General features: G+C 45.5%; 1 protein-coding gene across 5 annotated transcripts in view; it reads left to right on the plus strand.

Annotated features, from left to right (window-relative positions):
* Positions 1–12,229: 12,229 nt before the first annotated feature.
* AUTS2 (activator of transcription and developmental regulator AUTS2) overlaps positions 12,230–25,560 on the plus strand; it is a 939,222-nt gene continuing 925,891 nt past the window's right edge. For all 5 annotated transcript variants that reach the window (XM_050929475.1, XM_050929479.1, XM_050929478.1 and 2 more), the window contains exon 1: positions 12,230–12,605. In XM_050929475.1, coding sequence (XP_050785432.1) covers positions 12,312–12,605 — 294 coding nt within the window. In that variant the 5' untranslated portion in view covers positions 12,230–12,311. The remainder of the gene's footprint in view (positions 12,606–25,560) is intronic.

Consider the following 25,560-nt stretch of genomic DNA (forward strand, 5'->3'; position numbering starts at 1 on the left):
TTTACTCAAAGACTCTAGGAGTGGAAGGGACCTCGAGAGGTCATCGAGTCTAGTCCCCTGCCCTCATGGCAGGACCAAATACTGTCTAGACCATCCCTGATAGACATTTATCTAACCTACTCTTAAATATCTCCAGAGATGAAGATTCCACAACTTCCCTAGGCAATCTATTCCAGTGTTTAACTACCCTGACAGTTAGGAACTTTTTCCTAATCTCCAACCTAAATCTCCCTTGCTGCAGTTTAAGCCCATTGCTTCTTGTTCTATCATTGGAGGCTAAGGTGAACAAGTTTTCTCCCTCCTCCTGATGACACCCTTTTAGATACCTGAAAACTGTTATCATGTCCCCTCTCAGTCTTCTCTTTTCCAAACTAAACAAACCCAATTCCTTCAGCCTTCCTTCATAGGTCATGTTCTCAAGACCTTTAATCATTCTCGTTGCTCTTCTCTGGACCCTCTCCAATTTCTCCACATCTTTCTTGAAATGCGGTGCCCAGAACTGGACACAATACTCCAGTTGAGGCCTGACCAGCGCAGAGTAAAGCAGAAGAATGACTTCTCGTGTCTTGTTTACAACACACCTGTTAATGCATCCCAGAATCACGTTTGCTTTTTTTTGCAACAGTATCACACTGTTGACTCATATTAAGCTTGTGGTCTACTGTGACCCCTAGATCTCTTTCTGCCATACTCCTTCCTAGACAATCTCTTCCCATTCTGTATGTGTGAAACCGATTGTTCCTTCCTAAGTGGAGCACTTTGCATTTATCTTTATTGAACTTCATCCTGTTTACCTCAGACCATTTCTCCAATTTGTCCAGATCGTTTTGAATTTTGACCCTGTCCTCCAAAGCAGTCGCAATCCCTCCCAGTTTGGTATCGTCCGCAAACTTAATAAGCGTACTTTCTGTGCCAACAGGTAAATCGTTGATGAAGATATTGAACAGAACCGGTCCCAAAACGGACCCCTGCGGAACCTCACTTGTTATACCTTTCCAGCAGGATTGGGAGCCATTAATAACTACTCTCTGAGTACGGTTATCCAGCCAGTTATGCACCCACCTTATAGTAGCCCCATCTAAATTGTATTTGCCTAGTTTATTGATAAGGATATCATGCGAGACTGTATCAAATGCCTTACTAAAGTCTAGGTATATCACATCCACTGCTTCTCCCTTATCCACAAGGCTCGTTATCCTATCAAAGAATGTTATCAGATTAGTTTGACACAATTTGTTCTTTACATACAACAATAGTTAAGTTTATAATATATAACTTATAGAAAGACCTTCTGAAAACACTAAAATGTATTACCAGCACGCAAAACCTTAAATTAGAGTGAATAAACGAAGACTCAGCACACCACTTCCGAAAGGTTACCGACCCCTGTATTCGGGCTATCGATTAATCAGTTAATGCAAAAAATGAATCACGATTAATCGCACTAATAGAATACCAACTGAAATTTATTAAATATTTTTGATTTCTAAATTATCAATATCAGTTTAAATTACAACACAGAATACAAAGTTTACAGTGCTCACTGTATTTTTGCTTACAAATATTTGCACTTAAAATGATCAAAAAGTATTTTTCAATTCACCTCATACAAGTACTATAGTGCAATCCCTTTATCATGAAAGTGCAACTTCAAATGTAGTGTTTTTGTTTTGTTTTTGAGTGCCGTTATGTAACAATGTAAAACTTTAGAGCCTGCAAGTCCACTCAGTCCTACTTGTCATGCAGCCAGTCATGAAGAGAAACAAGTTTGTTTGTTAACAGAAGATAATGCTGCCTGCTTCTTGTTGACAATGTCACCTGAAAGTGAGAACGGGCATTCATGTGGCACTGTTGTAGCTGGTGTTGCAAGATATGTATGTGCCAGATGCACTAGACATTTGTATGCCCCTTCATGCTTCTGCTGTCATTTCAGAGGACATGTTTCCATGTTGATGATGCTTGTTTAAAAAAATGTTAGTTACATTTGTGACTAAACTCTTTGGTGGAGAATTGTATGCCTGCTGCTCTGTTTTACCCACATTCTGCCATATATTTCATGTTAAAGCTGTCTCAGATGATGACTCAGCACACGTTCTTCATTTTAAGAACACTTTCACTGCAAAGGAGTGCAATTTGACAAAATGCAAAGGAGGTCCCAATGTGAAATTTCTAAAGATAACTACAGCACTCGACCCAAGATTTAAGAATCTGAAGTGCCTTCCAAAATCTGAAAGGGATGAGGTGTGGAGCATGCTTTCAGAAGTCTTAAGAGCAATGCTGTGTGATGTGGAAACTACAGAATACAAACCACCAAAAAAGAAAATCAACCACCTGCTGGTGGCATCTGACTCAGATGATGATAATAAACATGCATCAGTCTGCACTGCTTTGGATTGTTATTGAGCAGAAACAGTCAATCGGCATGGACGCATAGCTCTGGAATGGTGGTTGAAACGTCAAGGGACACATGAATCTTTAGCGCATCTGGCATGTAAATATCTTGCGATGCTGGCTACAACAGTGTCATATGAATGCCTGTTGTCACTTTCAGGTGACATTGTAAACAAGAAGAAGGCAGCATTATCTTCTGCAAATGTAAACAAACTTGCTTAAGTGATTTGGCTGAACAAGAAGTAGGACTGATTGGATTTGTTGGCTCTAAAGTTTTACACAGTTAAATTTTTTTTTTTGCGTGCAGGTTTTTGTATATAATTCTACTTCTGTAAGTTCAATTTTCATGATAAAGAGATTGCACTATAGTACTTGTATGAGGAATTGAAAAATATTTCATTTTTACAGTGCAAATATTTTAATAAATTGAGCACTGTACACTTTGTATTCTGTGCTGTAATTAAAATATATTTGAAAACATAAATATTTAAATGGTATTCAATTATTTTTTAACAGTACGATTAATCGTGATTTTTTTTTAAATCACCTGACACCCTAAAAATATGTAAAGATCACTATCCAAATAATTAGTCACCTACACCAAGAGGATGAGTCAAAGCCAATAGAGGTCAATGGAAGGCCTCCCATTGACTTTGAATCAGGCCCCAGATCCACATTGTGCCAATGACTAACACTGCATATTTCCGGGAGAAAATTACCAATGCTTCTATGCTCTTAACTGAGGACATATGTATATTATCCAGATGGAATCTGCTCTCTATTCTCCAGTGAAGTGTGTGGTGTGAAATATGTCCTTTAGTCTTTTTTTTTCAGTAGACACATGCAGATATAGGGATTTGGCTCTAAGACTATGAAACAAATCATGTGCTGAGCTTTCTTTGCAAATGCATGTGTGTGGGAAATAAAAACTTACACATCAAATTTTCAGCTATGCCAAGAATATCTGCAGAAACACTTCTGAGTACTGGGTTCTTAAGTCACTTTAATGGTGATGGATAGGCAGGACGCAATAATCAATTACACTGCCTTGAAAATTACCTAGTTATTTTCCAAAAGAACAATGAGTAACAGTTGTTTGCCACAGTACAGTTTAATATCTTTTGTTCTGCATGTTTAGAACCTTGTACAGAACTAGGGAGATGGGGACCACTACGAGACTATAGGTGTAATTTGTAATATTTAGGCTTCTCTAAACACACAAGTTTAACCTTAACTATATTGTTATAGCTTCCACTGCATTGTGAGTTTCCCTTGATGATGTGTGGGTGTTTCATACAGCTACAAGGCAGAAAAAAGAACTTTGAAATTTATGGTTTACAATCACATTTTCTTTTAATTGTTTGGAGGGGGTGGGATGGGACTCAGGGCCAGGAGTAAACTGGAAGCAACTTTCAACTTTGTTTTGGAAATTGCCCAGATTATAAATTGTCCTTCTGAAATTAGAAGTGTGGCCTCACTTGATTGACACTATTTTTGTCCAAATACAATAAATATACCAATGCCAGATTCATCACGATACACCAAATAAATAGAGGGTTAGGATAAATGGAGGGGAGGGGAAGTAACCTACTGCTCTTCAGGGTCTATTAATCATAGACAAAATGGCTTTGAATTTTTTGGGCATTCCCTTTCTGTGGTGGTGTGGCCTTCCTTAATGTAAGCTTTCTTAATGCTCCTAGCTGCTTTTTTTGTTACACTCCTCTCCTCTGGCCCCTCAATGTGCAAATGCCACCATTTGCTCTTAGATTCAGGGTCAAGTTAAGAGTGTGAGAGATATAAGCTACCTTTTTAGTAAGCCAGTGTGGGCCTCATTTCTCACTGTCTTGCCTCTTTTGTGTAGTCCACTTACACCTGTGTAAAGTGGGTTTAAAATGTTTCCCCATCAAAAGTGACAGAACAAGTGTAAATAACCATACAGTACAGATGGCAGTGGAGAATCCTTTCCTAGAAGTCTAAAGGGAGATTGGTGTAAAGTATGCATTGAGTTTCAGCTTGGATTGCCCTTTGTACATGGCCCTATACATCTACACTATTATAATTAAGAGGGGATTAGCAGGTAGCTCCCAAACTGTGTTGCCTCTTTAAGTTCAAGAGCATGTTACTCAAGAAATGCTTGTGGGGCAGGGAGGGAAATCCACTCTAAGTTCTTAGTCACTGCAGAACTGAGAGCCCCCAATATACTTAACTATGAAACAGTCTGTTTTAATAGCCCTCTGATTTCCCCTTGTTATACTAAGGAAATCACGTTTCTCTGCCGGAGCCCATCAGACTCCTTGGCTCCAAGACTGTCATGTTTAGACTCACTATTTCCAGATTCTCTCTTGGCATCCCCTTTCCAGGTTTTCTCTTTGTTTCCAATTAATTGTCTAACCTCGTTCAGAATCCCATTCCTCACCCATATCCTCTTCAGTCTATCTCCTTTCCCTTGCTCTCTTCCATGCCTGCTCCCTCAGCCCCTTTCACATTCTCCTGTCACTTTCTCAGATCTCTTCAGTCCTCTTCCCTCTCCTCATCTCATTCATTTCCTACTCCTCAATCCTACTGCTCTCCTTGTTGGCCTCATACAGTCGGATCTAGCTCCAAACCATGTGCTTCATGCTGTTTGTGAGTGCAGGCTGAGAAAGTTAAGAATAAAGGAATGGGAATAGATACAACTCTAGGCAGTAGGAAGGAAATAAAGGAAAGAGACAAAATAAGTCCAAGAAAGAAAAAGAGATATATTACAAAGGATGAATATAGGCAAATAACACAGGAATGCAGAGGCAAGATTAGAAAAAGGCACAAAATGAGCTCAAACTAGCTATGGGAATAAAGGGAAACAAGAAGACTTTTTATCAATACATTAGAAGCAAGAGGAAGACCAAGGGCAAGGTAGGCCCACTGCTCAGTGAGGAGGGAGAAACAGTAACGGGAGACTTGGAAATGGCAGAGATGCTTAATGACTTCTTTGTTTCGGTCTTCACTGAGAAGTCTGAAGGAATGTCTAATACAGTGAATGCTTACGGGAAGAGGGTAGGTTTAGAGGATAAAATAAAAAAAAGCAAGTAAAAAATCACTTAGAAAAGTTAGATGCCTGCAAGTCACCAGGGCCTGATGAAATGCATCCTAGAATACTCAAGGAGTTAATAGAAGAGGTATCTGAGCCTCCAGCTATTATCTTTGGGAAATCATGGGAGACGGGTGATATTCCAGAAGACTGGACGGGGGCAAATATAGTGCCCATCTATAAAAAGGGAAATAAAAACAACCCAGGAAACTACAGACCAGTTAGTTTAACTTCTGTGCCAGGGAAGATAATGGAGCAGGTAATTAAAGAAATCATCTGCAAACACTTGGAAGGTGATAGGGAATAGCCAGCATGGATTTGTAAAGAACAAATCGTGTCAAACTAATCTGAATGCGTTCTTTGATAGGATAACCAGCCTTGTGGATAAGGGAGAAGCAGTGGATGTGATATACCTAGACTTTAGTAAGGCATTTGATACGGTCTCGCATGATATTCTTATAGATAAACTAGGAAAGTACAGTTTAGATGGGGCTACTATAAGGTGGGTGCATAACTGGCTGGATAACCGTACTCAGAGTACTTGTTAATGGCTCCCAATCCTGCTGGAAAGGTATAACAAGTGGGGTTCCGCAGGGGTCTGTTTTGGGACCGGTTCTGTTCAATATCTTCATCAACGATTTAGATGTTGGCATAGAAAGTACGCTTATTAAGTTTGCGGACGATACCAAACTGGGAGGGATTGCAACTGCTTTGGAGGACAGGGTCAAAATTCAAAATGATCTGGACAAATTGGAGAAATGGTCTGAGGTAAACAGGATGAAGTTCAATAAAGATAAATGCAAAGTGCTCCACTTAGGAAGGAACAATCAGTTTCACACATACAGAATGGGAAGAGACTGTCTAGGAAGGAGTATGGCAGAAAGAGATCTAGGGGTCACAGTAGACCACAAGCTTAATATGAGTCAACAGTGTGATACTGTTGCAAAAAAAGCAAACGTGATTCTGGGATGCATTAACAGGTGTGTTGCAAACAAGACACGAGAAGTCATTCTTCCGCTTTACTCTGCGCTGGTCAGGCCTCAGCTGGAGTATTGTGTCCAGTTCTGGGCACCGCATTTCAAGAAAGATGTGGAGAAATTGGAGAGGGTCCAGAGAAGAGCAACGAGAATGATTAAAGGTCTTGAGAACATGACCTATGAAGGAAGGCTGAAGGAATTGGGTTTGTTTAGTTTGGAAAAGAGAAGACTGAGAGGGGACATGATAGCAGTTTTCAGGTATCTAAAAGGGTGTCATCAGGAGGAGGGAGAAAACTTATTCGTCTTAGCCTCCAATGATAGAACAAGAAGCAATGGGCTTAAACTGCAACAAGGGAGATTTAGGTTGGAGATTAGGAAAAAGTTCCTAACTGTCAGGGTAGTTAAACACTGGAATAGATTGCCTAGGGAAGTTGTGGAATCTCCATCTCTGGAGATATTTAAGAGTAGGTTAGATAAATGTCTATTAGGGATGGTCTAGACAATATTTGGTCCTGCCATGAGGGCAGGGGACTGGACTGGATGACCTCTCGAGGTCCCTTCCAGTCCTGGAGTCGGAGTCTATAAGTTTTGGGGTAGATTCATATGTGATATTTCTCGTCTGAGATACTGTGACTAATCATTCTAGCATGAACCCCCAGCCCAAGCAATGGAAGCTGGGACTCTGGCCTGGAGTGGAGCGAGGGTACATGAAGGAAAAGTAGTCACTGGGGAGGAAGCAGAGGTCTGGGTGGACCAAGTCCTAGAAGAGGGAATGGGAGAGGGAAGTAGTGTATGGATGCTGCAGAGGGCAGAGCCCAGCTTCCTCACTAAGGCTGCTCAGAGGTGGTGCACACAGTTGTGGGGGAGGTTATGCCTCCAAATCTGCTCTAACTGTTGTTGCCTGGAGGCTCTGGGGGAGAGATGTGAGGAAACATCTCAGCTCTTTAGTGTGGTGGACTCAGCAGCCCTACTTTAGCAATTACATGGGGGGCCCTGGGACTTAGTCCCCTTCAAACCAGGGGGAGAGGCAGTGAAGCTCAGTCAGGCCAGGAATTCATAAGGGCAGGAGTTTCTCTGGTCCAAGTGTGAGATTCCCTGTACAGAGGGAAACCCTCTGCAGACCCAGGGAGAGATGGATGGGCAGTGACCCCTTCCCTGAATACTGTACCACCCCTTATGAAATGAAGGGGTAGTGACCAGGTAGGCACCAGAAGAGCAGAGAGGGGATAAAGACCACCAGCCCCTTCTCCAAAGACTTGTGTGTAAATGCTGGGAGTCACACCCAAGCAAGGAGTGGTGGCAGGAAAAAACTGGGGCTGGGAGGGAACACCTGGAGGACATATGGGCTCAGGGGGCTGGGAGCAGTGGGGGACACTAGGGTGGGAGGAGGGTTGTAGAGGCATGTAGATTGGGGGGCTCTAGGGGATGGGAGTACTGGGGGCTGGCAGGGCTGCGGCCTCAGACTAGTGGGGCAGCCTTGAGGGGCTTGGGGGGGGGGGCTGGGAGCAGTGAGGGATGTCAGGGTTGGGGGTTGTAGAGGGAAGGCAGATGGGGGGCTCTAGGGGATGGGGAGCAGTGAGGGATATCAGGAGTGGGGGAACTCTAGGGGATGGGAGCACTGGGGGGCTGGCAAGGCTGGGAGCTCAGACTAGGGGGGCAGCAGGGATGGGCAGGGCTCGAGTGCTGGGAGCAGAGGGAAGGACTGTCAGGGTGGGGGAGCTCAAGGGGATGGGAGCACTGGGGGGCTGGGAGCTGAGACTGGGGGGGCAGCCTTGGGGGGGAATGGGAACAGCTATGGGGAGTTAGGAGTGCTGGGGGCTCAGACCAGGGGGGCAGCCTTGGGGGGGCTGTGGAGACAGACATAGCTCAGGGGGGCTGGGAGCAGTGGGGAATGTCAGGGTTGGGGGGTTGTAGAGGGAAGGCAGATTGGGGGACTCTAGGGGATGGGGAGCAGTTGGTGATGTCAGGGCTGGGGGGCTAGCCTTGTGGGGCTAAAGGCTTGGGCATGGCTCGGGGGGATGGGGGGGCAGTGGGGGATGTCCGGGTTGGGGGGTTGTAGAGGGAAGGCAGATTGGGGGGCTCTTGGGGATGGGGAGCAGTGGGGGATGTCAAGGCTCTGGGGCTGTAGGGTTGGGCATGGCTCGGGCGGATGGGGAGCAGTGGGGGATGTCAGAGTTGGGGGGTTGTAGAGGGAAGGCAGATTCGGGGGCTCTAGGGGATGGGGAGCAGTGGGGGATGTCAGGGTTGTCGGGTTGGGCATGGCTCGGGGGGATGGGGAGCAGTGGGGGATGTCCAGGTTGGGGGTTGTAGGGGGAAGGCAGATTGGGGGGCTCTAGGGGATGGGGAGCAGTGGGTGATGTCAGGGCTGGGGAGCTGTGGGGTTGGGCATGGCTCGGGGGATGGGGAGCAGTGGGGGATGTCAGGGCTGGGGGAGCTGTGGGGTCGGGCATGGCTCAGGGGGGATGGGGAGCAGTGGGGGATGTCTGGGTTGGGGGGTTGTAGAGGGAAGGCAGATGGGGGGCTCTAGGGGATGGGGAGCAGTGGGTGATGTCAGAGCTGTGGTGTTGGGCATGGTTCAGGGGGATGGGGAGCAGTGGGGGATGTCCGGGTTGGGGGGTTGTAGAGGGAAGGCAGATTGGGGGGGCTCTAGGGGATGGGGAGCAGTGGGTGATGTCAGGGTTGTCGGGTTGGGCATGGCTCAGGGGGATGGGGAGCAGGGGGGGATGTCAGGGCTGGGGGAGCTGTGGGGTCGGGCATGGCTCAGGGGGATGGGGAGCAGTGGGGGATGTCCGGGTTGGGGGGTTGTAGAGGGAAGGCAGATTCGGGGGCTCTAGGGGATGGGGAGCAGTGGGTGATGTCAGGGTTGTCGGGTTGGGCATGGCTCGGGGGGATGGGGAGCAGTGGGGGATGTCAGGGTTGTCGGGTTGGGCATGGCTCAGGGGGATGGGGAGCAGTGGGGGATGTCGGGGCTGTAGGGTTGGGCATGGCTCAGGGGGATGGGGAGCAGTGGGGGATGTCGGGGCTGTAGGGTTGGGCATGACTCGGGGGGCTGGGGGAGCTGTGGGGTCGGGCATGGCTCAGGGGGGATGGGGAGCAGAGGGGGATATCAGGGCTGTAGGGTTGGGCATGGCTCAGGGGGGATGGGGAGCAGAGGGGGATATCAGGGCTGTAGGGTTGGGCATGGCTCAGGGGGATGGGGAGAAGAGGGGATGTCAGGGCTGGGGGGGCTGTAGGGGATGGGGAGCAGAGGGGATGTCAGGGCTGTAGGGTTGGGCACGGCTCGGGGGGATGGGGAGCAGAGGGGATGTCAGGGCTGGGGTGGATAGGGAGCAGTGGGGGATGTCAGGGCTGGGGGAGCTGTGGGGTCGGGCATGGCTCGGGGGGATGGGGAGCAGTGGGGGATGTCAGGGCTGTGGGGCTGGGCATGACTCGGGGGGCTGGGGGAGCTGTGGGGTCGGGCATGGCTCAGGGGGGATGGGGAGCAGAGGGGGATATCAGGGCTGTAGGGTTGGGCATGGCTCAGGGGGGATGGGGAGCAGAGGGGGATATCAGGGCTGTAGGGTTGGGCATGGCTCAGGGGGATGGGGAGAAGAGGGGATGTCAGGGCTGGGGGGGCTGTAGGGGATGGGGAGCAGAGGGGATGTCAGGGCTGTAGGGTTGGGCACGGCTCGGGGGGATGGGGAGCAGAGGGGATGTCAGGGCTGGGGTGGATAGGGAGCAGTGGGGGATGTCAGGGCTGGGGGAGCTGTGGGGTCGGGCATGGCTCGGGGGGATGGGGAGCAGTGGGGGATGTCAGGGCTGTGGGGCTGGGCATGACTCGGGGGGCTGGGGGAGCTGTGGGGTCGGGCATGGCTCAGGGGGGATGGGGAGCAGAGGGGGATATCAGGGCTGTAGGGTTGGGCATGGCTCAGGGGGGATGGGGAGCAGAGGGGGATATCAGGGCTGTAGGGTTGGGCATGGCTCAGGGGGATGGGGAGAAGAGGGGATGTCAGGGCTGGGGGGGCTGGGGAGCAGAGGGGATGTCAGGGCTGTAGGGTTGGGCACGGCTCGGGGGGATGGGGAGCAGAGGGGATGTCAGGGCTGGGGTGGATAGGGAGCAGTGGGGGATGTCAGGGCTGGGGGAGCTGTGGGGTCGGGCATGGCTCGGGGGGATGGGGAGCAGTGGGGGATGTCAGGGCTGTGGGGCTGTAGGGTTGGGCATGACTCGGGGTGCTGGGGGAGCTGTGGGGTCGGGCATGGCTCGGGGGGATGGGGAGCAGTGGGGGATGTCAGGGCTGTGGGGCTGGGCATGACTCGGGGTGCTGGGGGAGCTGTAGGGTCGGGCACGGCTCAGGGGGATGGGGAGCAGAGGGGATGTCAGGGCTGTAGGGTTGGGCATGGCTCAGGGGGGATGGGGAGCAGTGGGGGATGTCAGGGCTGGGGGGGCTGAAGGGGATGGGGAGCGGTGGGGTCCCGCACAGCTGAGGGGCGGTGGGTGCAGAGGGAAGGGCTCTCAAGGACCCGCCCAAGCACAGGGAGCCCCGAGGCAGCGCCCGCCTATCTCGTGCGGGCGGGGCTCTTAGTTCTTCCCCCTCCCCTCCCCTTAAAGGGCCAGTGCCCGTTTCCCCCGGCGCGGGGCTCGGAGCGCTCGCTCCGCATGGAGCACGGGAAGGCGGCTCCTGTCCCAGCCCGAGCCCCCCGGCCGCGCAGGCTCCGTGCGCGTGCCTGCAACTTACTTGGCGCGGCCGGCGAGCCTTGTTTCACGCCGCACAGCCAGCGAGCGAGCCAGCCGGGGAGGGAAGGGGAGAGAGGAAAGTTGCCCACGTGATTGCTCGGGGTGGTGGTAGCGGGGCGGGGATCGGGTCCGAATCCCGGCCGCTGCTGCAGCCGCTTGGGGGCAAAACCTCCCGACTCCGGCGGCTGCTGCAGCAGCCCCCCCGGGCCGTAGGGGAGGAATCGTCCCCGGGCATCTCTCCCTCCCGTCCCCCGGGGGGGAGGCAGCGTCAGGAGCAGCCAACACACACCGGTGCCTCCCCCCTGGAGACTAGCTGAGCCTCAGCACCTCTGCCAGAATTTATTGGGAGGGCGGGGGGCGTCAATTTCCCTCGCCGCTTGGATCTATTCTCACCCCCTCCCTTCTCCTCTTCCCGCAATTAATCCGCCGAATTACTATGATTGATCCTCACTAATAGACTGGCCGGGTGGGCGTGTTTGGCGGGGTGTGTGTGTGACGAGCTCCCACTCAGGATTCCGTCCCTGGCCGGTGCCTAAACAAACTGCAGCTGGATGCATCTTTATTACTGGGATGATGATTTCCCCGTCTGATTGAGAGAGCTGGAGCAGGAGGAAGACAGAGTCTGTGTAGTGGGGAGGAAGGTTGTTTCCTACAGACACACTATTATTATTATTATTATTATTTGCAAGTTCTTTTAGTTGGGGAAGAAAGAAAATCATTTTTGGTTTTGTGTGCAAGGAAATTTTTCTTTCGCCTGCTTCCCAGTGGGTCTCTCTCTTTTTCTCTTTGCCGCCTTCTCTTTTGGAAAGCCTCAGTCTCCCAGCCCCTTGATCAAAGCATTCCGCTATTCTGATTTATTGCCTGCTTGGAGAGGGTTCTCCCCCCCCTTTTTTACAAAGGCGACCTGTGATCAGCCATTACTTTCCTTGGCTGGCTTATAGGAATCTCTTACATTTGGTGTTCGCTGGTGGTGGTGGAACCGCACTTGGATTCTTTTATTTCTCTCTTCCCCCCCCCCCGCCCCTTCTCTCTCTCTGTCCTCTCCTCCTCCCTTTCTCCTCTCCCTCGCTCCCTCCCCCTTTATTCCATTGGGGAAGCCGGATTTGTAGCCGTGGTGGGGAGGGGGGGGGAGAGAGGGAGAGCGAGCGAGCGAGCAAGAGCCATGGATGGCCCGACACGATGCAACGGGCTTCGGAGAAAGAGGAGATCCAGATCGCAGAGAGATCGGGAGAGGCGATCCAAAGGCGGATTAGGAGGGGCCGCCGCCGGTGGGGCCGGCAGGACCAGGGCTGCCTCGGTCCTCTCTTCCTCAGGCTCGGAGAAGGAAGACAATGGGAATCCACCATCGTCCCGACCCAGACCCCCCAGGAGGAAGAGGCGAGAGCCCTCCTCGGCAGAAGAAGACATTATCGATGGCTTTGCAATGTGCAGCTTTGTCACTTTTGAAGCTTTGGAGGTAAGGCGGAACCCCCCCCCCCAGCCTCCCGCCCCAATGCTGCCGGTGTGCCTGGCTCATTGTTGGGTTAGGGGGGCGGAGGGAGAGATGGCAGGGAAATCTGTCTGGTGCCCCCTTTTTCCCCGTCTCCCTCGCTGGCTTTCACACTCTTTTCTGCGTGCGTTTTCTCTCTGGGTGGATAACAATGCAGCGCCCCCCCCCCCATAATTGCTGTGGCTGCCTGTCTGTTTTGTTTTGGCTGCAGTTGATGGGGGGGGGGATTTCCCCCCTCCTCTCCAGCACTGGGGAGCGGTGAGGCTGCTTATTTTGCGGGGAGGGGGGTGTATCCTCCTTCACTAGGAGAAAGGAAAGTGGGGGGAACTCGCCTCTTAAAGGGTTAAATGTACTGGGAGAAGGAGGGGAATCCCTTGCTGACATCTAAAGGGCTTGTTACCCAATTGTCCCCCCTTTTCCCCCTTCGAAGTGCTTTTGCTTTTTGTGTGTGTGGAGAGCTCTGTCTTTCTTTATTCCTTGAACACCTGCAGCGTTGCTTTCCAAATGCACATTTCCCAGCAGCCAAGCTTCTGGGGGGCGGGGGGTAGCAGGAGATTAAAAAGCGGGGTCTATCGCGATTGGGAGAGATGTCAGGATAGATTTTTTGGGGGGGGAGGTGGGAAAAGATCTAAAAATGGGAGGGGCGCTTTTTCCTCCTTGGGATGGAGGAGAGAGAAATGTTTGAACTCACAATCCATATGTGGGGAGGAGAGTTGTTGGCGCTGTTTTTTTTTTTCTGCCGACAACCAGAGCATGTTGGTTGCAGCCCTTCTCTTCTGTGTCGCCCCCCCCCCCCGCTTCCACCAGAGCAGTGATAGAGGATACAAATGAAAGTTTTCTTGGCTATTCTGTAGGATTAGGATTTTTTGGTGGTCACTTGCACTGATTCATTGTCAAGGTTATACCTGGGGGTGGGGAGGAGGAGGAGGAGGGAAGGCATGATAAGAACCACTTACCAATTGCAAACACAGCTAAATGTCTGATTTCCAGGGTCTGTGTGTTTTGGAGGAGTAGGGGGGAGGGGGAAGGGAGGTTGTGGTCTGCCTTTTTTTGTGGTTGTGTGTACTGGCCCTTTAATTTGGGGGGGGCACCCCCACTTTTGAGACATGTGATGAAACAGCTCCTGTTGTGATCTGAAATGCTTCTGTGAATCTGAACTAAGGTCCTTGTCTCTGCTGCTGTCTCAGGACACATCAAAGAGTCTGTTACAAGTGGTCCTACTTATTGTTGGTAGTTTTCCTAGTGCCTCCCAACCCTTGTTTTTTTAACATGTATTATCACATCTGGGGGGGGCTGGCAATCAAACTGGAGGCACCAGCTGTTCTTGTCTTTAAAAAAAAATTTAAAGACAAAACGTGATAGGAAACTGAATGCCATTTAACTGGCTGGATTTTTTGTTACTTGCTGAATGTATCCAGTTTGTCTCCTTTTGAGCCCTGGAAGTTACCACTTTAGTGTCACTCCAGGAGCCAGTCTGCCCTTTCATGCCCTTTTTGGATCAGGGCATATTATAGACTCTTCAGGCTCTCTTAGAAAGCACACAACCTGTGTGTTTCTCTCCCCCACCTCCCAGCCTGATCAGGATACTGTTTTTAGTGTTTAAACATTTTAAAATAGTGTAATACAGTGTAATCCTGCACTGTGTAATCAGTTGTTTTAGGATAGCTTTGGCAGTTTATTTTAAGGGCCTTTGTTTATAAATGACACATTGTAGAATTTTACGAAGTTTGTGTTGGGGAAGCCAGATTTATTTGGGTTTACATTTCATGGAATTGCAACTGTAACAATTTTGAACTGTCAAAATAAATGCGAAGATGCAACTGATCATTTAACAACAGTGTGTATTTAAACTATTTAAATATTTATCCAGTAATAGCATTCTGTTTCTTTACACTGGGATCCAAATTCTGTTCAGTTACATCTGTATGAAGTCAGAGTAACTCCACTCAAGTAACTTATTATAGTGTAACTGAAAGGAGAATTTCTCACCTGAGAAATACACAAATATGAGTTGTTATCCCTAGTAAACAATTACCAGTTTTATAGCCCTGACCTACCTTGGTGAGCACTTTGATGGGTAGCCCCATTCAAGCCAATGGAAGTACTTGTGTGACTAACTAGTGTTCACCAACAGGAGTGAGATTTACAAAGGCTTAGGCTTAGTAGACAAAAATCTGTTTTCACTCAAGCATCCCAGTCACGTCAGTGGGTGTTGTGTTTGAATAAGGACTCCAAAATTTGGTCAAAATCCTTACTTTTTTGGTGAGCACATTTTATCGTCTGTATAAATGTTGAAGAGTTTCTATCAGCCTGCTCTTGTTTGAACTTGGTGAGGAGCCTTTATGAAATAACTTAAATTTGGCTTTGCTTGTTTTTAAAAGTGGAAATTAAAAATTCCCTTATTTTCCCTCTCTCTTAGTCGAAGAATGGCTACTAGTGGCTTCCTGTTGTAATTGTGCATCCCTTGAAAGGAGTTCTCAAACATTTTGCCAGTTAATATTCTATTCAAATAAAACAATTGCCAGCGCACTGAGATTTGACCTAATTTAATATTCATGCGATAGATGGCACATCTTGACCTAATGATTTCATGCTGCCTTGACAAATATTAGAAATTCATTTACAAAAACATAAGACTAAGACTAAATATATTTGCTGAGAAAGCTCTGAGGATCAGAGAGACAGAAGGGTCAAGCACACTTGCCTAATATGGCTGGGATTAATGTTTGTTTCTTGTGGCTACTTGACATTTTGGTTGAGTCTTTAAAGTACTAGCAAGAAGACCTGAGAGTCACTACTAAGTGAGATGATCTTGGTGATCAGTGAGATGTGTAGGTGCTGAAATACTTGAGCGGACACATGCTGCAAGGAAGTTTTCTTGCAGCATTTGTTAATTTACTTGGTGAGGGCCTGATCCAAAGCCAAGTGAAACCAGTGAGTATTTTTTTTCCTGATAACAGGGAAAAATTTCCCCCAGCTCTTTTTCTCTGGTTGAACCTCAACTATGAGCTCAAGATTCAATATTGCCGCAATAGCATGGAAAGAAATAAAGGGCTATTTCATCCGCAGGTGTAAATCAGTCTAGCACTAATCCAATAAATGGCACCACATTGATTTATACCAGTTGAGGATCCCACGCCAAAATCCTGAAAAGGAGAAGCAAAAGATGGTTTCTTAAAGAAATGGTTAGTAGCCAGACAGGGCAGTGGCATGAGCTGCAGCTCTGTTTGAGAACACCTTTCCAGTGAGAGTAGGGTGACCAGATGTCCTGATTTTTATAGGGACAGTCCTGATATTCAGGGCTTTGTCTTACATAGGCGCCAATTACCCCCACTCCCTGCCCCGATTTTTCACACTTGCTATCTGGTCACTCTAAGTGAGAGATCTGCCTTGGGTGGATGCATGGTGCTGCCCATAATCTATTATGAATATTTTAGTAATTGAGCATGATGAAGCAGTGTGAGCGTCATGGAAGCCAGTGGGCCCCATCCTTTCACTAACCACGTTGTGTTGGCACTACTGGGAAAAAATGCTTCCTAATTGTGCAGCAGACCAGCTAGGATGTGGGAGCAATATTGTGAATGGATTATGTGTATGTACAGGCAGGATTGTGTAAGAAAGAGGGGGTTGTATCCGAAGAAGAGGTGTATGTCTGCTAATGCCAGTTGTGCTACACTGTACCTTGATAAAAGTTACTGTCTAGAACCAAAGCTACTTGTTTCACTGACTGCCACTCTTTAAGTCACTGTTCCTCTGGCATTTAGAGCCTTTTCCTTATCTGGCATGTTGGTAGGCACCCCTTATCTCTTGATGCTTATCTCTACAACAGGGTGTCTTGGTCTCTTAACTGTTCGGAGTAGTAGGTGTAAGAAGAAGGGGTGAAGGGAGAGTGGGACCTTACTGTTGTACAATGTTTCTGGATTCCTCAGACTAACAATCAAGCAATTTAGGGGCTTGCAGGGACTGTTGCTTGTTGAGTGCTGCTTGAGTGTAAATTTGCCAAGAGCGGTCCTAGCCTTGCCATAATTCTCTGGTTAGCAAAGGTAGCTTGTGAACTTGACTCTGCCTATCCTCGAAAGCCAGAGAACTCATTTTGTGCATTTGAAACCTTCAGATCTGGTCCTTAGTTTAAGCATTTGGGATGTATTCCTAGAATTTGCTGTGAAGTACTGATCTCTTGTTGTGACTGTGCACAACATGCATTACAAGTTGCTTAGCTTCATTGTCTCTATCTGCTCTCCTTGGCATTTCAACTTATTTGATGTGGAAGGAGAAAAGGAAGGGGGTTCAGTGCTCTGATTTGTGGGGTGGTCAGTACTTTGACCACTTTACTCAGCACAGCAACCAGAAGTGGTCCTGTGGTGGTTTTCTGATGAACAGTACTTGTGTGACTCTGGCCAACAGTAGAATCTTCAGACTCTGTTTCGGCCAAGGGACAAGAAGGACTTTCCAGGAACCTCTTGGAATGAGGATGCCCAATTTTTTTCCATTTGTAACATTTCCTCTTTTGGTTTCTCTGTAATTAGCTGTGGCTATTTTGAGAGGGAGACTTGTCAACTAGTGCTCTGGTGAAATAACACTTCACTAAGTCTCCCCACACTCCCAAAGCTTTGTGTGTATGTGTTGTTGGGGGAGGGAACAGAAATTGACACAGTAATGGAGATGGCTTATTGTGATGAGAGATGAAATCTGACCTGAGCGTTGAGATAGCTTTGACCCAGGGAAGTACTTCTTTTCCTGAGTCAGCTCAGCCCAGCCCTATAGAGTAAGCAGCTGGTTTTGTTTTCTGAACACTGAGCAATGTTGCTAGTTTTCCATGTGGGCAATTGTTTAACTTCGGATGGGACTGTTTACCTGAAACAGGACACACAGATAAAGCAAACATCAGAGTTTTATAAACAACAAATGTGCATGATGTGTCTGACAGCAAGAAACCTACAATTAAATGGTGATTCTTGTTTCTTAATGCGTGTCTGCTGGTAACCTGTGTTAGATATGCTATGAGACTATATGCTAAATTATTGTCTGGTAAAGACTTACAAATGTATGTAAAGGAGCTGTTAATTGAGTTACAGATTCTGTATCAGATCATTCCACCCACCTAGAGTAAAATTTATGCAGTTGTTCCACTGATGTGGATGCATGATAAAGGCAGATGTTATAGCAGCTCTATGTACTGAGAGAGAGAATGATGTAAGGGTAAAGTTTAACTGCTGGTAGGCACCAACAAAATGTGTAAATAAGACAAAGTGTTTGGAAGATACCATGTGCTAAGTTCTTTTTCTGTATATTTGTCAGACCCAGTCAATTACAGTTCTGTGCATGCGTCAGAGAACAGGATTTTGCCTTTAGTACTTTTCTGTGATACATCTCATCATCCTGTATGATCCATTGGAAAACAAGTGTGTTTTTCTTGTATCTGAAGCTTCAGGGTTTCTATGTGTGAAGAAGAGGTCATATGTCACTAGGTTAGGTACCAGAAAACATGGCTTGTGATGTTTTTCTTACCAGTCTCTTACCCTGCATGATTAGTATGCCTGTATATTCCTTGAGTTTTCATCAAAACAAACACTTTGATCTGCCTTTTTTTATCCCTTCTTATTACAGAAGAAACTTCATCTTCACACTGCTGCCAAGTGTTTATTCAGTGCTGTCAGCAAATCTTGGTGTCCCTATGATGTTTGTTGACTACACAGGTTCTTTGGGGTTTGTCCTGTAACCTCGTATTGCATGTGTGAATGCTAAGATTTAGACCAACAGGGAACAGAAGGCAGTAACTTAAAGGTAAAATGTGCCAGTGGTGGGTAGTGTTAAGGTGGGTACAGTTGGTACTGGTTGCAGAGGGTCAGTACTGGAGATGGTTCTTTGATTAAAACTGTAGAGGAAATGGTAAACTTATCCAGGATCTGGTTTGTGGATGATCTGGGAAAGGGGAGCAGATCATGAAGGAAAATGCTAAACTGCAGAGTGACCTGGAGAAATTTAAAACTGGGATTACCCCCACAAGATGATGCTCCAATAGCAATATTTTCAAAGCTGTCTCTCTAAATTTAGGCATTGAAGTAAGTAGCTCGATATCTATCTTTCAGAGAAGGAAATGTTTAGGCTACGCAGGGATGAGATATTTAGATTACTGGGAGATTTGAGTGGTCTTTTTTGGCTCTGCTTTTGATGATTATGGGAGTTACACAAACATGTGAATAGGACGAGAGAGAGACACCCCCCCCTTATTCTTTATCATAACATCTTTTTCTTAAACCATTTGGAGAGAGAGAGCTCTTTCTCATTAATTATCTGGGGTCTCTGCTAGGACGTGGGAGTCTGAAGAAATACACTTATAAAATAAGGATAAAGGATCGGGAGCTCAAAAGGAAAATAATCACCACAGAAAGGGAAAGACATCAAGAGTCCAAGTAATTGAAAGAGTTGCAACATTGAGATTGCTTGAGAAATATCAGGGACTGGACAAGATCACTGAGAAGTAGAGGTGTGTTACTGAAAGTGGAACTTTCAGGTAAGATCTATTGCTTTATATGTAAATATTCCTCTGGGAGATGGATACTGGCAGTAATAGAGGGACTATTGAGCAAAATCTGTCTCTGCTTAAAAAGCCCTTGTTGCTTTCCAGTTGGGAGGTGTCTGGCCAGAATATTCTATGGTGCAGTCTATTTTTTAAATGGACTGTTTCTGTCAGTTTGAGTTGGAGCCCCCACCATGTTAATCTGAAGGTCTGACCTGCAGCTTTCTAATTATCTACAGTAAATTAGAAGTTTTCAATCTTTATTCTGAGCAACAATAAGTTGAGTCAGGCTTTAAAAATAGCCCAAGCTCAAGTTTAGTGAAGTCTCAAACGCAATTAGTGAAAGGGTAATGGAGTTGGGAAGTTGTGGGCTGAAATGTGGAAATGTTTAACCCACAGTCTTCCTTTATTTGAATTTCAACATTCTGTTTGAGGCAATCTAATGCCAGTTCTATTAAGGGAAATTGATTGCAATGCTTCTCTGTGCTTTTTATGTATCATCCTGACAATTTATCAGTTCAATATCTGTGCTCTAGCTGGGGTTTGTCAAATCCCAAGCTAGGCTCTGCTGTACCCTTTACCTTTTAAGATAACGAGTTAACGAGTATCTTTAGATTCTTCTCCCTGGTAGGATAGCTTAGCAGCACTAATCTTGACACTTCTGTTTTGAGGAGGAGGAGGAGAGAAGATTTTTAACTGAAAGGGTAAATCCTTAAAATGGGAAACATTGGAAGCAAGTATTTTATTTTACTTTTTTGGGGAATGGGTGAGGGGGCGGGAAGGGAGTGAGAGATGAAAGTAAGTCAGCCTGAGAATTAGAATAGGATTCCCTGGCACTGCAAATATTGCTGTGTGTGTTTAATTTGATCACATTACATGACATGCTATCTGTGTGAATTTACGCTGATGTCACTGTATTTACCCAAATCTTGTTAGTATTAAAAACACGTGAAATGAAGGCACAGTTGACATGCCTAGAATTATTAACTTCTGCATGCTCTGGAGTTCTTGCTTGTGTGAATCTTGTATTGTTACGTGCTCTTGGATGCAAAAAGTGCTGATATTCCTGTGTCTCTTTAGGGTAAGGTTGGCAGACCCCATTCCTCCCGTTTGTGTGAACTTCCTCTCTGAGGAACTGTTTCTTAACATTTTGAATTAATTAACATTCTTTCTCTTAAATTGCACCTAGAGCAGGCAGATTTATTTTTAATCAAGCTGGTGCCATTACCCTGCTAGAGCCAATCTTTACATACATGTCACAAGCTCATTCAACAATCAACCATCCTAATCTGATGTAAAGAGGCTGCATGTTGTGTAAGGGTGGTTGTTTGAGTTAAGGTGTCTGGGAGAGGTTTTGTGGATGCTGCAGGATGACTGTGCAGAGTCAGATCAGAAAGCTGAATTGTGGCATTCAGTAGTAGATTGCAATTCTTTCTCTGGCAGAGTTCACAGCACTGCATTGGGTTAGTCACAACATGTCCCCTTACTTGGGAGGATCCTAGTCAGAGGAAGATTTGTAAAATGTGCTGTTCATTCCTCCCCATCTTGCAAGTAATACTCTATAAAAAGCTTTCAAGGATCTCAGAGCTTTTACTCATGCTGCAACTGCCAATGCTATGGAAGGGTGTTAAACTCGTCTTACAGATGTTTAAACTGGGGTACATATATTTGCAAAAGTAAATGAAGGGGCACCTTCTTGAATGCATCTGACTGGACGTGTGTGTGTGTGTGTGTGTGTGTGTGTGTGTGTGTGTCCCCTGCATGTGTACATGTGGCCCTGACTTATTTGCCCAATGACTGATGTGCACACCAGGTGGGTCCAAAAGTGCATGCACATGTTTGAAAATGTGGGGCTGAGTGACTTGTTCAGGATGCCGATGGGAGTCCACATCAGAGCCAGGTACACTGGCTTCTGTTCCTTGGCTTCAGTTAATAGACAATCTGGTATCCATTATATCACAGTGAAAGGTGAATATTGATTGTCATTAGATGAAAATAAAGAGCAGAAGCAAAAATAAGTTTTGTGTTGTTTTTTTTTTTTGTATTATGTGAAGTTAATTGATGAGGCTGGTTGCAAAAAGAGGGAAAAGTCATGGCTTTATCATGGCCAAAAAGTTCAAAAGTCTTTTCTTTTTTAATTTTTAAAAGTCATAGTGCACAATGTTTTTAATGAATAGTAAGCATTTGGCTACTGGAATTTTGTGAAGTCAAATTTTTTTTTCACAAAATGTTAACTGTTTCATGGACTTTGAGCAATGATTTGAAAATCTTTAGAGCACTATTACAGCAGTCAGGCATGGAGGCAAATCTGCGAAAAATCAAGTTTTTTGCTCTGTAGTAGGTTGGTTGGGGTTACAGAGACCATCGTGTTTAGTGGAATGGTACATAGTGGGGATAACACTTAGCATAAATAGTCTCTTGTCATTCAGTGTCTGCAAGCACCTACCTCTTTATTTGCACACACAGTTGCATGGGAAGTCAGAGGTACTCTGTGCAAGTTAGGGGCACTGTACCAAATATTAACTAATCCTCACAATATGCCTATGAGGAAGGTAAGGATCTTTTTTAGCTTCCCCATCATAGGGAAGAAATGAGACCGAAAAGTGGCTATGGATTTACCCAACACCATGCAATGTGTCAGTGCCAGACCAGTCATTAGAAGTCATTGCCACAGTCTGTGAGGTGAATGTGGTACATCTTCCTCCCGTTGGCCTGTTGCTAGCTTTCCACATCAGTTTTGTCAGTTGCACATTTCACCTGTTGCTAGCTTTCCACATTAGTTTTGTCAGTTGCACATTTCACCTGTTGCTAAAGTTTAGATGAGTAGAAATATCATTACTTAAGGCATTGATTTCCTTCCCTGCCCCCTCCATAAAGCCCTAAATGACCTGAGACCTTCCTATCTGACAGACCACCTCTCTCCCTGTGACCTTCTTTTGTGGTTGAAATCATTGGGGCACTCTACATGAACCCCTTATTACTTTAAAGGTGGGGGGAGGCTGCTGGTCATGTGTCTTCTGTAAGAGCATTTTTCCTTTCCAACACACTTTCTCCACCTCATTCTGAATTAGGCCAAATCTAGTGAGTTTCCAGGCATGCTGTAAAGGCCTGTCTGTTTTGAATGGGCACTGGTGGAGGGCTGAGGCAACAGACAGTAGGATTGGGGTCCTGTGGTATTGTGTGGTGAGTAGGGAGAAGGTTTGAGAAGAGACATGCTGCTGCTTTGGACAATTTATGTTGTAATTTAGTATTGTTGTTTCTAAGGCCCAAGTGCCCTTGATATACCTGGGATTGGCACTCTTTGGTGTGAAAGTCTGCCCTCTTTTAAGGTCACATTAAATACTGAAACTCGTTGTCTGAGGTTCAGAATATGGGTACTCTGTTTGTTTTAAAGGGGACAAATTTTTTTTCTTTTTTCCTTTTGGGTTTTACCAAATTTTTACTGGCTGGCTATTGTGCTCCTATGCAGTGACTCTTCCAACATTAGTCATTTTAACTATGGAAAAAAATAATAATGCAATTATTGTGGTTCAACAGCTGAGTCTGCTGGACTTCAAAAATGTTAATGAGTTCTGGGTTCAGAAAGATACATCTGGTGGATGGATTTGCCAAATTTCCAACCTCACAATGTGTGTTGAAAAACCCAGTAAATTATGTAGTTAGAAAAGTGGATCTTTATATGTTTATAAGACCTCAGTCCAATTGACTTTTATATTTTTCTAACTACAAACATTCTCCCCAGAAAATGCAATCCAGAAGGACACACATGTCTCTGTGAACTGATAGAATTTGTCGCAGTATGCTGCTAGTAGTCCAAGAACTTTTGAAGAACCAATAAATCTATTAAAATCTTTTTTCTGGATAGGGGAAAAAAGGGATGGTTGAGACTTTGAATGTGCATGATGTGTGGGCTAATACATTGTGGCTGTTTGCTGCTGAACCAGAAAACTTGTAACAACTGTTTGTGGTTTTGTGTGTGTGTATATATATTTATAGCTATTTACATAATAAAGAAATTTCATGAGATTATACTAACGAATCAAAATGAATGTAATTAAAAGAAGCAAATTGACACTCCTAGATTAAAGGCAAACTATAAACTAATACACGTGTATGCTATCACTTATGTATTAGATGTCTGGAGAAGTCTGCCAGATATGCAAATAAAAAGACACTTACAAATTTCCTTGGATGTGTGGTGGTGGAAAACACAACTATTTTACTTTACCTAGCGTCGTCTGGGTTTGCCACAACAATAGAATTTAATAATTGCATGTCCCTGGTACCTCACGACCAGAATGTGATGATTAATAAACAGAGGTGGTGGGGAGGAGGAGGAGAAATGCTCCTATCAAGATGACTGACAAATGGGAGGAGTACATCTTACCGTGGAGATTAAAATTGTAAACCAGATCGTAAGACTCACCACTTCAGATATTTCCCATGACTTAAACTGTGTGGTACTTTGTGGGTCTGTGACTTTCAATAGGATTTGTGCTCTCTTAGGTAGGTTTGAAAAATCTACCGAAGATACTTGGCGCTCCCCTCCATCCCCATGCTTTTGCTGCTCTCAATAGTCAACTGCATGAGTTCTGAAAATAGATGTTTCGGGCATATTAGGCCAAGTTCAAATCTGATGCAAAGTGGCCTTGCGCATTCGTATACCTGTTCTGAATTTGGCTCATCGTCTGTTTCAAAGGACTTCCTCTTAAGCTATGGTCTGGCTCTCAACATACTTTGCCTGACTCTTCAGGCTCTGAAGATGCTGTTGCTGTGGATAAGGATTTCACCAGTGCTGTGAAATGATTTTCTCAGACTAGAATGGGAAGGGAATTTCTTGTCTTGTTAATTAGGACCAAGCACCCTATGGGTATATTTGAAAGATCCTATCTTTAGAAGTTTTTGCAAGGTTCCATGTCTCTGCCTTAATGAGTGACTGACCAAAGGACTGTCTCCCTCTTTATATAATGCTTTGCTCTGCTTATAGTCCCTTCCCTTTTCAAAGGATCTCAGATACTTGGGAAGCCTTGATCAAGTTAGCAACGTTATCAGTAGGATAGTATTGCATCCGTTTTTAAGACTGGTTAAACTCTGGGGCTAAGGATCAGACTTCACTAGGCTTTGGGTCAAGCCCAGAATTATCTACCCCAAGTTCATACTGAATTAGTGACAGAGTGAATCAAGGAATCCTGATTTCCAGTGCACTTCAGTCACTAGACAATTCCTTTGATCTAAATAAAATTGTGCCATGATCTCTAATTTTAGAGAAGGGTGTTTTGCATAATGCAAAATTTGTTCCTGGCTGCCTGCATAAAAACATAAAAATGCATGTTGTCTTTTTAATTTTTATAGATAATTAAAGCCTTTTTTCTTTTAATATACATGGACACGGAAGATCATCATCGATCATGCCAAGTGTTTGACTTCTAAGTGATTTTTAAATGCTATGTTTTTGTCTTTGATACTTCAACTTTTCTCCACCTTTTAATCTTTCATTAGTGCAAGCTTCAAAAAGATAATCAGTAAAACATACTTTTATCTTCATTAATTCAAAACACCTTTCATTTTTTAAATGCAATTACGGACAATCCTTTCAAATTTCCTCTATAATGAGTAAATTTCCCCCATCTTTATTTTTTTGCATGCCTAAATTCTGCCATATTGCCTAAATTGAAACCTACATTGTCAGTGTAGGTGGTTTTCTTTGCCTTGGGTAGTATTTCAGCTTCTAGGAAGTAATATTTCTCATGGATTAAATGCTTTGACATGCTGTTGTACAGCTTCATTGGATTTTTTTTTGAGGAGTTGCGAATAAGTACTGGAACTTGCACTTGTCTTTAGTATCCAGCTGTAGACATAGTTATAATTTCATCTTGTATCTGTGTTTTCTCTATAATGTGGTATATTGACATTTCCTGTGTATGTGGATGGGAGCAGTAAGGATTAGTTTGTATAAATCAGTTTGAGTAAAATTTACTTTTTTTTTGTCTTTATGGAAGTTTTAGGCTGGCTATATTTCTGTTCTTTCATTAGGAATGGAATCCTTGATATCACTGTTCCTTTCTTCACCTTCCCTGTTTTTATCCTCTCTTATTTACATAAAACATAGGAGAAGAGATCCCCAAACTTATTATTGGACAAACAGAATCATAAATCTGGGTTTCCATTAGACTTAAGTCCCTTTCAGCAAGTCTGATGGTGCAAAGGCTCTGTCCATCTCAGCCCTGCTTTCAGCTTCTCTATTTGGACAGTGGTTCTCAACCAAAGGTCTTCCAAGGAGTACTCACCTCGTCTAGATCCCCCCCCATGCACACACCAGGGGGCATGTGTGTCATAGGATGGGTGTAAGGGCATTCCAAATGCAGTGCCAGCCTTAGGGGATAGCAAGCATTTGCCTGGGGC

This window comes from Gopherus flavomarginatus, chromosome 19 (assembly GCF_025201925.1).
Source record: "Gopherus flavomarginatus isolate rGopFla2 chromosome 19, rGopFla2.mat.asm, whole genome shotgun sequence".
In the NCBI taxonomy this organism is placed as follows: domain Eukaryota; kingdom Metazoa; phylum Chordata; order Testudines; family Testudinidae; genus Gopherus; species Gopherus flavomarginatus.